At 37.2% G+C, this 12,865-nt stretch overlaps 1 protein-coding gene across 1 annotated transcript in view; it reads right to left on the bottom strand.

The window, feature by feature from the left end:
- Positions 1-12,865, bottom strand: part of LOC106720716 (low-density lipoprotein receptor-related protein 2) — a 122,740-nt gene that overhangs the window by 17,425 nt on the left and 92,450 nt on the right. Inside the window, exons 2-3 of the mRNA XM_045680159.1 lie at positions 6,112-6,231; positions 2,695-2,826 (exon numbers count right to left, since the gene is read on the bottom strand). Of these exons, the coding sequence (XP_045536115.1) occupies positions 2,695-2,826; positions 6,112-6,231 (252 nt within the window). The remainder of the gene's footprint in view (positions 1-2,694; positions 2,827-6,111; positions 6,232-12,865) is intronic.

Genomic DNA, 12,865 nt, shown 5'->3' with positions numbered 1-12,865 from the left:
AAAATATTCGAAGCTAAAATAAGAATTGTGCGAAGCGAACGACTGAATGTCGCGACACCGTAACGCCTACCCAATAAAAGTTTGTAAATGGGGCGCTAAGCTGTCGTTGGAGACACTTTCCTAAAAATGTACGTGTAAAGCTTTATTGGTCAACTTTAGTGCCGCATCACGACCGTAATAAATTGTGTGAGGGGGTGGGGGGGTCTATCTCAGTGACTTCAAAAGTTGATAGCGTTTAAACTGTTGTTTAATTTGATGACAGCTCAATGCACGGGCTCAAAACGAATGATGACGAATTAGTAGTAATTGTCGTTGTCAATGATCGCCGCCATATTATTACTGCTACCATATTTTGTGTTCATATTGAGTGGACATGGCAGAAGTAACTTGTATACAGTGTGAAGCTCTAAAACGTGCTACCAATAACCATCTACTAAACTCAGGGTAGGTAACAGGTAACATTATATATATATATATCGTATCCTATATATATAGGATACGATAAATACGAACGACGAAGATAATATACCCTAAATATACCTGTTAAAAAAGTAGCTGATAGCTTTCATGTGTATAGTATGATTAAGAATAATCAGCGGCTACTTGAACTCCTTTGCAAGGAGATGAGTGGCGGGTGCGGGGCGCGGGCGGCCACTCCTCGGTCTGAGCACACAAATCACATTACATTGCTTTGACATGTTTGCTCTGAGCTTTGAAGCATTACAGTTAAGGGGTCGCTGGATATTTGTTTTACGAGCTCCCTCTCACGTGTTCAATTTTACTTTAGGACGCGGAGGTAAGTTGGAAATTCTAGTAACTATTTATTAATAGTTTTCCTTTGAACACGAAACCGAATTTTATGCCAATAATAATATGTCTAATATAAAATATGTTTTCTGTCATTCCCACTCAAGGAATGGGCAAGAATAATACGTGCAATGTTTGGTCCGGGCGACAGGAGGAATTGCTATTACAACGACTTGAAAGGTTTTCCTGAATAAACGTGTTTAGCCTTTGAATGAGAGCTTGAATGTTGACACGCTAGAATTCGACCGAAGCGATACAAAATAAATAAGTAAAAGTATAGAAACATACATTGATGTTTTCTTTTGCTTGTACCAACCAGCATTAGATGGTATTATATAGCTGTCTCTTAGTAACAGTTATTTGCTGATGTGATAAAAATGTATTAATGTAAAATATAATGGGGACGTCGTTAGAGTGAAGAGATCTCAAGGGAGTACGATTGCTTGAACTGATAAATCAATAGTCACAATTGTATTTTCAATGAGCAAAATGTTAATCACAAAACAAATACAGTTTCCCGAACCCAAAAATGTAATTCAATGTTATACGAGATTGAGCAGGATTCCGTCAGTCCATCAGGAAATCGTTGGCCGCAAACCGCGGGGACTCTCACGAATTTGAATAAACTACATCACCTCGCGTCGATTTGATCGGATTACCGGAGGAGAGGGTACCTAAATAATTCAATTGCCGTAGATTGCGGCGGGGGAGCGGGGTGAGGGGTAGGATTTGTAAATGTCTGTTGTAGCCGCACATTGTATCCGCACGCCAAAGGCAGCGGCCCTGAACTGTACATTGAATTCTAGTGAATTAATTTGCATTATTGCATTCCGATACTACTTAAATAAACAGATAGAGCGAGTTAAAAAAAATTCAAAGTATGCACTGGCTTTAATAAAGAAATAGTGCCAAGGTTTATTTTGTAGCCGCGTATCTCTGATTGTAAGCTATCATTGGCACGTAGTTCGCATGAAATTATTCGCACCACTAACAGTTGTTACCAATGAAAAGGAGCAACAATTTGGCAGCTCGTTAAACTTGTCTGCGACGTAAAGCGACACTGGATTGAATGTTGTCGATGAACATTTTAGTAGTACATTCGCGCACGAAAACGATCAAATGTATTGAAAGTACGAATCTTGTCGCAGGGAAACTTTTAACGGCTAGCAATTTTTGTGCTTCTGAAATATATTTAGAGCGCATTAAATTGCTCCTCAAAGTGTGGAAATATAACTTAAACGTTAAAATTATTTTATTTACTCGTGACGTAAAATCTTTGTTGAAATTGTAGTTTTATTAAATGCACGATGAAACGACGAACTGCACAATTCTTGCCAATTTACTTTTTCCTCGGTTTGTTCGTTTGATGTGTCACACAAAAGACAAATAATGTCTGTCTTGTTCATTCATTTATAACTTAATATTAGAATTGCTATAGTGGTAAAACTTATTTAAGTCTGTTGCAAATGGAAACGAGCGGACTTCATATATGTAATTGTGAAACATAAAGGTTTTATACATTACTTCCCGCGAATGTACGCGTACCATCGCTGTCTATTCAAACATAGAACATACATTCAATAATATTAAATGATTTTACTACTTGCAGTTCAATGAAAACGCTCTAATGATATTTAAACAGATACAGTGTGCATCTAATTCCAGAGAACGAACCATGTTTTGCTAATGCCATTGTAATTAGATCTTTGAATAACAGCTTTCGAGGCGACAGTAGTAGAAAAGGCATAAAAAAAATCTTGAGATATTAGAATTTGACACTTCCAATTTGACCAAAAATTAGTTGTAATGTGTGGTGAGTGTTGTGATGGTAAGCGTGTATCGTATAGTGGTGAGCAGAGAGCGTCTGTCAGATGGTGGTATACTGACTGCAGTCGGCCTCGTCGGTGCCATCAACGCAGTCCACGTGCATGTCGCAGCGATGGTGCGGCGGCAAGCAGTACGTCTTGTTGAACACGTATTGTCCGCACGCGAGCTGGCCCGCCTCGCACTCCGGCGGCGCTGCAACATACATACACACGTTATTAATATTATTAGTTTTTGAGTGACGTATTATATATTTACGTAGCAGTAAATTTGTATCACCCCTAACTTAGGGTAGGCTCCGAGCCCCTCGGTGGGGACGTATAGTGAGCTGATGATGATGAAATTTTTGTGGTTTAAATTCGTATTAGATAGATAACATGATTAAATTTAACACTACTAAAGTTAAAAATTTAATTGCTAGAAGAAGCTAGAAGCATTTTATTTTATCATTCTCAGTTACAGTCAAATATTTATTAAAAAAAATTGCGTTCAATTCCTTTGTAAATCGTCGTTCAATTAGTGACGTAATTTTTTAAATATACTTCAGAATAATAAGGATTTCGAAATAAATTCTCTGGATGTTTTAACTTTTAAAGAAGTCTCTTATAATGCTGAAGAGTCCTCTGCGCTAAGAGACTCACCTTTTAATTGAATGTTTTAAGTAATTTTATCAGGAATATTCGGATTATTATTATGAAGGCACAATTATCTTGATAAGTCCAGTAATATTAATTACTCTAATTTATATGTACTGGAAAGTGATGTTTTTAAAACCCACTTGTAATTGTTAGCAATTTATATTCAGTTCGCAGTAAACAAGGCAGTAACTTGCAGGTTGCAGAGCATTTCTAGTTTCAGAGTGGTCGCTTAACAAGTCGACTCAGCGGAATGATTCGCTAATTATTCGCCCGCGCCGGCTCCTCTTACAACTGTACAACTTACTTTCGTTGCTTATACTAAACAGCAGAGTCAACTACTTGTACGTGAAGAAAGAAATTGTTTACAATTGCAAACATTAACACAATTTTTCCCACTTATCACGCTCTATAATATTCTGAAATTATTGTCCCTCTTAACCCTCAGTCAAACTAATCCCCGCTCGTAGAATTGAAAAGTAACCTAAAAAAACCAATTTCAAACAAAATACACTCAAAAGTAACATAAAAAAACAATTTCAAACAAAATGCACTCAAAAGTAACCTAAAAAAAACCAATTCAAACAAAATGCATTCAAAAGTAACATAAAAAAACAATTTCAAACAAATTCACTAAAAAGAAACAAAATAATGTCATGAAAACTCTCTAAACTCTAGTAGTTGCTCTCGTTGCGCTCTCTAATAGTAGGGGCTCAGTTTTCCGCAACTCCACGACAAGCGCGTATTTTGCGTGTCTCTAAACTCTAAAGAAAGTTCTCTTCTTTCTTGTAACATGTCTATATTGTATAATTATTGTTATTTCGCAGTCGGTGTCGGCCGAAGTAAATAGATGACATTTTATATTTGAGATGTATTAGACATACTTACGTTTATGTCCCTACTTAGGCCGAAACCGACTCCAAAATAACAATAATTATACAATATAGACATGTTACAAGAAAGAAGAGAACTTTCTTTAGAGTTTAGAGACACGCAAAATACGCGCTTGTCGTGGAGTTGCGGAAAACTGAGCCCCTACTATTAGAGAGCGCAACGAGAGCAACTACTAGAGTTTAGAGAGTTTTCATGACATTATTTTGTTTCTTTTTAGTGAATTTGTTTGAAATTGTTTTTTTATGTTACTTTTGAATGCATTTTGTTTGAATTGGTTTTTTTTAGGTTACTTTTGAGTGCATTTTGTTTGAAATTGTTTTTTTATGTTACTTTTGAGTGTATTTTGTTTGAAATTGGTTTTTTTAGGTTACTTTTCAGTGCATTTTGTTTGAGATTGTTTTTTTTTGAAGTCGGCTATTTTTTTTTCTTAAAATTTTTGTTTTATTTCACAATTTTTAGTGAATTTGAAGTTCAATTACAAATTTCGTTAATACGTATAAAGACATAAATAAGACAAATAAAGAAAAGGACTTTCCTATTTGATATGTGTGTATTTCAATTCAAAAACTAATTTAGAATGCAGCAGATAACCACTTATCCTTTAAACAATGAAATAATTATCAAAATCGGTATACAAATTGAAAATTACCGAACTAATACATCGTAGCGTGCCTTTAATTTTGTCCAGCCGCGCGCCGCACTAGCATTTTTCGAATGCGCGTAGTTTTTAATTATTTAATATCTCCCAAACTATTGATCAGAATTACATAGTCTAAAGGCTAATGTAATCTGCATTTAATACTCTTGCCATAAAACATATTTATTTGGATAAGGATTCATATCGAATATAATATAATAGTGCCGTAAGCTTACGGCGCTGTTTTTCGTGTCCATTTTAATCGAAGTTTGTTCACAATAACATGGTTTTTGTGAGACATCCATAGATGATAGATATATGCCACCGAAGACTTTTATTTAGCAAATTTAAGGATCTATAATTACTCCAGACATCATTTTTATGTAAGTCATATAGTTTGACCTACGTAAGTCCAGAAAGCAAAATTGTGCTTTTCATGTAGCATTTTTCGTTTCCGCGTAATTTTATTCTTACGATATCTCCTAAACTATTAGACAGAATGATATAGTTTCAATTGCAAATATAATCTACATTAAATTCTCTTGATAATGAACATGTTTATTTACATAAGGGTTAATACTGAACTCGAATAATAGCGTCGGAAATAGGGCATGAATTTAATTGATGTTTCTGAAGAAAAAAATGGTTATTGTGAGAAAACTATAAAAGATAGATATATGCTATCGCTGACTTTTATTTAGCACATTTAAAGAGCTACAATTCGCCATACATCATTTTTATGTAGGTCCTATAGTTTAGCCTACGTAAGCGCTGAAAGCAAAAATGTCCCTAATCTTCGCAACAAATTTTGAAGCTATATTCAAAATCTACTAGTCTTCTAGTTATTTAAAAAAAAACAAAAAAATGGGACCCACCTGCAAGCACTTCCTTTCGATTAAAATATTTTTCATCAAAATCGGACCACCAGGGGCGGAGTATCGCGGTAACACACATAAAAAAAAAAAAATACAGACGAATTGATAACCTCCTTCTTTTTGAAGTCGGCTAAAAACGTATCGTCCGGTTGTCATGAGCAGTGTGGCGGAGGGTTATGTCCGGCGCGTGACGTCACGTGGCCCTGTCCGGAGGCACAGATTAGTGTACGTGCGCCTCCCTGAGGCATATCGCGACAGAATTACCTTTCGTTATATTTAACCATGAACATTTTACATATTAATACATTTCTGGGGGAAAAAATATTTATCTTTTCGTTAGAATATGAGATGTCGGTCCATATTACGGTTCTTCACCCGTAATGCGCCGCCATGTCGGCGACATGACTCTAGATTAATTCAAGACATGCTCAGTACTTACGACAGGATTGGAACTCGTCCTCGGCCTTGGCGCAGTCGCTCTGGTAGTTGCAGACCCATAGCGAGGGGATGCACTTGCCCTCGGGGCAGCGGAACATGCCGTTGGGGCATATCGTGTCCCCTGTAAAACAAACAATATGTTACTACATGATACACATCACAAAATGTCCCCACCTACACATTGACACACTGGAAAATAATATAGATAAGTTAGGAGAGTAAGCACCCTTTTAATCAGAAGGAACCCAAACTTACTTTGGGACCGGATTAAATATTGGAAGTAAAACATTTTTGACCAGGATATTCGTATCGGTTAAAAGTTCATCATAATACATGTAAAATGCGTACATACACTAAATACATGTGGAAGAAGGGGTGTAGCGTATGTATGTACACAATGAAAAGATTTAATAAACCCCCCTCAGGCCGAGTCAGGCCAGGTCACACGTCAAACCCTTTTTACCTCAGTTGCGGCCCGGAGGGCTTTATTTTGTCCGCGTAGGATTCATAAATGTTATTTATTTATGCATACGATTTAGAAATCTGTATAATTCATTTGATAAAGTAAAATTCATAAAGTACAAGTTACGTAACATAGATTGCCGCCTCGCTGGGTAGAAGAAGCTACTCCAAAACGTCTTGTATTTTTATCTGTAAGCCACCGAGTGGATACGCGTAAGGAATTGAAGAGGAATAAGCTACATTTATACGGAACTTTTATACGAGTTGTTTATTTTTGTTTGTCTCGTCGCGCCGGCGGAGGGCAGCGAGACGTGCCCACTACAAACAATTTAAAATTCCTCATTATTTATTTCGCTTTATTTGAAGTATTGTTTTTGTATGTTGTAACAAGGAAAGCAAGGAATAAGAATATATATTTTGATAGTTTAGTACAGTAAGCTACGACAGGGGTGTTCTCTAGTAAAACATCATTGTTCAAAACAATAACAATAATAAAACAATGTACAGTACTTTTCTATCTGTTCAGGTAACTTTGTTCTTCAAATTTAATAAAAAATTTTACGAACGGAAATTCGATAAACGCCATTTAGGTGAGAAGAGCGGTATTAAAGTGACGCGCGTCGGAAGCGGCGTCACCTCATATTTAGCCTCACAGCCTCATAGCTTTACAACCTCACAACTAAGCGCCGGCTTCAAGTCTTGTTACCAAGCGTCGCTTTCAATCAGCGGAGTTCTTGTCTGCTGACGGAACATTGTCGCAACGGCCTTGATTCTAAATGGGCGATTAACAGAACCACCGAAAGATGTCTCTTATGACGATAATTGGTTTCGTCAACGTTTTCATTTTGAATTTTATATAAGAACAAGAATATAAACTCGTACAATCTATGGCTTCTAAGTTGCGAAAAGTATAAATTAAAACGTTGTTCATAAACAATTATTTTTATACATATAGTGTTAGTAAGACTTGCCTTGTCCGTAAACAAGTCAAAGAAAGGTAATTACCTTCCCGATGGTTCTGATACAACTTATTGTTGAGGACATATGCCTGCTATGTAAGGCTCAGACTTTTCCATTTTACACGTATGTGATTGTAGATATTGACAATTATGTTTTGTTTTTTACTCGAAAATATCTAAAACCCGCTGTTGCCCACGACTTCGTTCCCACAGTATTAAATAAAAGTTTAATAAGTGGCCTAATCAGACCTGACTATGGTGTATGATTTTTTCGAACCTTTGCGGAGATACCTTCTGCCAAACATACATACATACATCTAAACTTTCCAAAAGAGGCCTAAAGAAAAGAAAATGTTAATACTGTTTAGTTAAATTTAAGTGATGTAACGCCGCCTACGCCGCTGTCGGTAACCACAAAATTAATTTTAACACAAGTTTAATTTTCCGCTAAAACGCGACGGAATTTTAACAAAATTAAGTTAATTTTGTTCGAAGCAAGATTTCACAAACTCTGCTGTTATTTAGACGTAATCAAAATTCACGGCTCGTTTATTTTTGCTCCGCTGTTTATTGAGGACAGGTATATAATAATAACCGAGACGGCGGTGACGGCCCAACCTTACACATTTTTACTTTAAAGTTAATACATTTAAATAAGTTGTTTATATTCTTAAACTAGCTGTCGCCCGCGACTCCGTCCGCGCCGAATTTAAAAACATACTTAATTAGTAGCGTATGTGTTCTTCCAGACAGTGTTACTATCTATGCCAAATTTCAGTTAGATTCATGCAGACGGTCTGGAGATACCTTCTAACAAACATTGATCCATTCATACATCCAAACATTCGCAGTTATTATATAAGTAAGACTAGTAAGATATTTCTAAGGCTTATAGCAGACGACAAAAGGCTTTCGTAATTTGTAACAACGAATTTTTCCTCGAGCTATGTGAAATCAGTTGAAAAACAAAACAACTTACTACATAAAGAAGACTAGATAGAAATATTTTAAATTAAGGTTACAAATATTTAAGTTAAATTAACTTACACTGCTTGTAATTCAGTTGCTTAACTTTAAACAATTTTGTCATAGTAAAAACAATGAAGTAAACTCATTATGAAACAATCAGCGAATGTAATGCACTTGATGAAATTCCTGCGAAAATTTTCAAGACACGTCAACTTTACCTTGGAACTTGAGAAACTCCGGGAAAACTTGCACGGGGAAGTTGCGTCGCTCACGTTACAGTCGGGGCGAAAGGGGGGGAATTCATCCTTGTAGCTTTATTAGGGGACATGATGACGTTAATAGCCGTTAGTGACGTTAAATCTATACCAATTTTAATGTAAACAGTGTATTTATTGATGAAAACACTGAAAGCAACGATTAAAGTTTCTCTCTTACAAGTAAAGATACTTACACGAAGTATTCATTAGACACTAAGTCAGGCACTAATGAAATAGAGGATGAAACAAAATGGGTCCAAGATTTAGTCTAAGCTAATCTAAGCACTAACAATTGATGAATAGCTTCAATGTGCTCTCGGCTTTCAGAGTTACGTAGTCAAAGAGTACGAATCACATTGTTTAAGGAGTGAACGGAACAGTGTACGTGCTGCAGACTGATAATATATGAACGAGTAGGTACCAAGACTGGAAAACTATTGCATATCATTTTCATTTAGTGTTAATATTATTTACAACACGATAAACATTCAACTTATATTATCAGTGAATAAAAAACTGTTCATTTGAATGTTTCAATTCAGAATATAATGTGACGCGATTGATTGCTACTTGTAAGATCACGTCTCTTGCTCTCATATAAAACAAACATTATTTAACTGACGAGGGATGTAATTTTCGAGACCGCTAATAGTTAGGAACGGCTTTTTCATTTTCAATTAAGTCGCCTTTTGGCTTGCAAATGTCGCGCACAAATTGTATGTTTGGTCCTTTAATTCGACATCGAACTCAATTAGAGGTGATTAAAATTTAAAATAAATTTTCTTTGTATCAGAGTAGTCGTTTTATACAATGGCTTTAATTTTTATATTTTATATTATATGTATGTGTTCAATGTGATTGTCTGAAGAACGTTTTCAATATGTTAAATTTTAATATAATATTATTATTTGTTGTAAAATCCTATAAATTATTTTATTTCTGACCGTCTCAGTGTCAATATGTGTGGAGATGACGCCCCCGCCCTGGGTCCCCGGCGGCCGAAACCGCGGCCTGGCCGGAAACAAGCTCCCACAGGCACGCACTTCCGGGAAACACAACTGATAAATCGGTTGAGAACGATGTCTTCAACTTTACTCGTATTATTGCAACTATTGTAACGTATTTAAAACGTCACATAGTCTGTGCACTCCGGCGCACGCGCCGCGGGGACTGCGCGGGTTAGAGGGGCGACCCGGTCTCGGCGGGGTCGCTGCATACGTGCCGGGTCACTTGCCTGCAATCTCCTGAGAAGAGCGGTCACCGGCGTCTTAGTCTTGGTGTGATCGTTTCCGGCTAACGTTGGCGTTCTAAAGTTATTTTTTTTCCTACATTAATACTAATACAATTTAAGTACTTGTTCTCGTTTTAGGGTAAGTTTTATGGCACATAAAATAAAATACGTAATGTTGCTAAATTTAATTGTCCTTTATAACCGTATTTTTTTAAACGTTCTTTGCTCTTGTTGCTAACGGTCATTTTTAAAACTTTAACTTATTTCTTTTGTACATTTAAATTTGTGTTTTCTTTATTTTACATAAGATCTTATTGCTGATTTTTCATTATTTATCCTTTATCTTTATAATACGTTATTTCGCATTTTATTTAAATTTATTTTTATTTTCGTTTGCTCCGCTTTTGCTTTGTAAACTCCGTTCTGATAGTTCCACCATCGTCAAGCCGCTACGTATTGCTTTTCTTGAGTTGCTGATGGTGGATACCAGGCGGAGGAACAACGCCTTACCGAACTAACGGTCTGGTGTTTTGAATTTCCAGGAGCACTGTACGAATTTTACTGCAAGCTACAATCAAGCTAGCAATCTCCGAGCAAGCTATCGCTTGCCAGCTTCGTACATCGGTAGCTGACCTGCCGTTGCGACCTCAGCACCGACGTCTACTGAATTCCTGCGGCCGCCGCTTAGCTGCCTAGGGAGCACCCAGCTACGGTCGACGTGCACCTCCTGTCCTGCCGTTCCTTGGCTTGCCGCCGCTCATCCGTCGCTGGGCGACGCCACCGTAGTTCAGCCAAAGCAGGGGAGTAATAAACGCCGCGGAAGCAGAGACTGATAGCACGTTACCCCACGACCTTATAAATTTTATGTGCCTACCGCTGAGTGCTTGGTAATATTATATATATCTTTTGTTACCACCTGAGTTTCTTTTCTCACCTCATTAGGGAGTTAGGGACCCAGGGTGCAAGGACACCCTTTTAAGCCTTGCGGGACGGTACATTGGCGCCCAACGTGGGCGCCAATTATTTTTTGGCCAAAACTGAGAATAACCTACATCACGTCTACCATAGGCTAGGCCGGATTGACGTTAGCGACGCGCTCGCCGACCAGCATGCAAAGTGTCATGTTTTGTTTAGACAAGCGTACGACAAATTATTAACTCTTAAAACCAAGAATGTCGATCTTTCTGAGGAACCAGGCAGACCTTCGACTTTACCAGTCAATGTTACGGTAACGTGTGAAGGCGGCAGCAAAATTTCAAACGAACTTAGTAAATTGAAATATGACGGTAAATCCTGCGTACGTTCATTTATTCAGCAGGCACACGAATTTAGTGGAGCACGCGATTTCCCAGGGTCAAAGTTGTTAGCTTTCGGAACTGAAATTTTCGTAGGGGATGCGTTGCATTGGTTCAGAAGCGTAAAGGAACAGGTATCCACCTGGGATGAATTAACCGTACTCTTAAAGCAAGACTTCGATAAGGCTGATTACGATTATCGTTTATTAGCGGAGATTCGTTCTAGAACTCAGGGGAAAACAGAAAATATTTCGATATACTTGTCAATTCTGTCGGGTATGTTTTCACGCTTAACGAAACCTCTTACAGCCGAAGATAAGCTAGAGATTATCTTGCATAACATACGTCCTTGCTATGCTAACATATTAGCGTCATCGCCACAAATCTCATCTATCGAACAGTTAAGAATGTTATGCAGAAACTACGAGAACGTCCAGTCTCGCTTAGCACATTTTCGAGAACCACCAGCGGCATCCCATGATACGTTAGCCCCCGAGTTTTCGTACAAACAGGATCCCAACCCCTCCTTTAGCAAACAAAAGCACGATATGGATAATTCTCATAATTACAACAAAAATTATTCTCATGATGTTAAGAAATATCTACACGTTATAAATAATAGTGATCAAAGCGTAAATAATAGTGTTCCTTACTGTCCTCGATGTCGTAACCATTCACATACTTTTAGAAATTGCAAAAACACTGAAATTTTATGCTTTAAATGTGGCAACAAAGGTGTCAAGAAGCCCGACTGCCCAAATTGTAACCGGAATACGAATTCAAAAAACTAATTAGGAAGAATTGTAGTAGATCTTGTAATAAACCGAAAACTGATATTAATGATTGGAAGGAATGGTTAAAAACAGTACATAGATTTTTTAGTTTTTACAAGGCTGCTACAATTCTACAAAAAAAACCATTTCGTGATACCCGTCCGTATATTAACATAAAGATTAATGACATTACTGCGTCAGGACTCTTAGATTCGGGATCAGTAATTACTGTTATAGGGAATCACGCTCACAAGGTTTTGCTTCAACATGGCCTTAAAATTTTAACTGACGAGCCGTTGTTGGTTACTGCGGCAGGCGGACAAACGTTGAATAGTATAGGCTATATTAATTTGCCCGTAACATTCGAGAATCAATTTCACATAATTAAGGCTTTTGTTGTTCCCGAAGTCAAACCGTCACTGATCTTAGGTATAGATTTCTGGCGTGCATTCAAATTATGTCCGAAGTACTTAGGCTCTCTTACTTTAACAGAGACACCGCTAATGGACTTAACTGAAAATAGACCGAAACATTTAATTTGTTCTTACAATCATTTAAATATAAATGAAAAGATAGTCGCAGATACCGTAATTGAAAAATTTAAAGAAATTTCATTCGAGCATATAGGTTTAGGCCGGACTCACGTAATAACACATCATATTGACACAGGAGAGTCGCCTCCTATTAGGCAAAGATATTACCGACTTTCTCCAGAAAAGCAGAGGATTCTACTCGAACAAGTTGATGAAATGTTGGCGTTAGACGTAGTAGAACCTTGTGAGAGTGCCTGGCAGTCTCCCGTTCTTCTA

Source organism: Papilio machaon, chromosome 12 (genome assembly GCF_912999745.1).
Source record: "Papilio machaon chromosome 12, ilPapMach1.1, whole genome shotgun sequence".
NCBI lineage: Eukaryota > Metazoa > Arthropoda > Insecta > Lepidoptera > Papilionidae > Papilio > Papilio machaon.
This window is presented reverse-complemented; position numbering and strand designations above follow the sequence as displayed.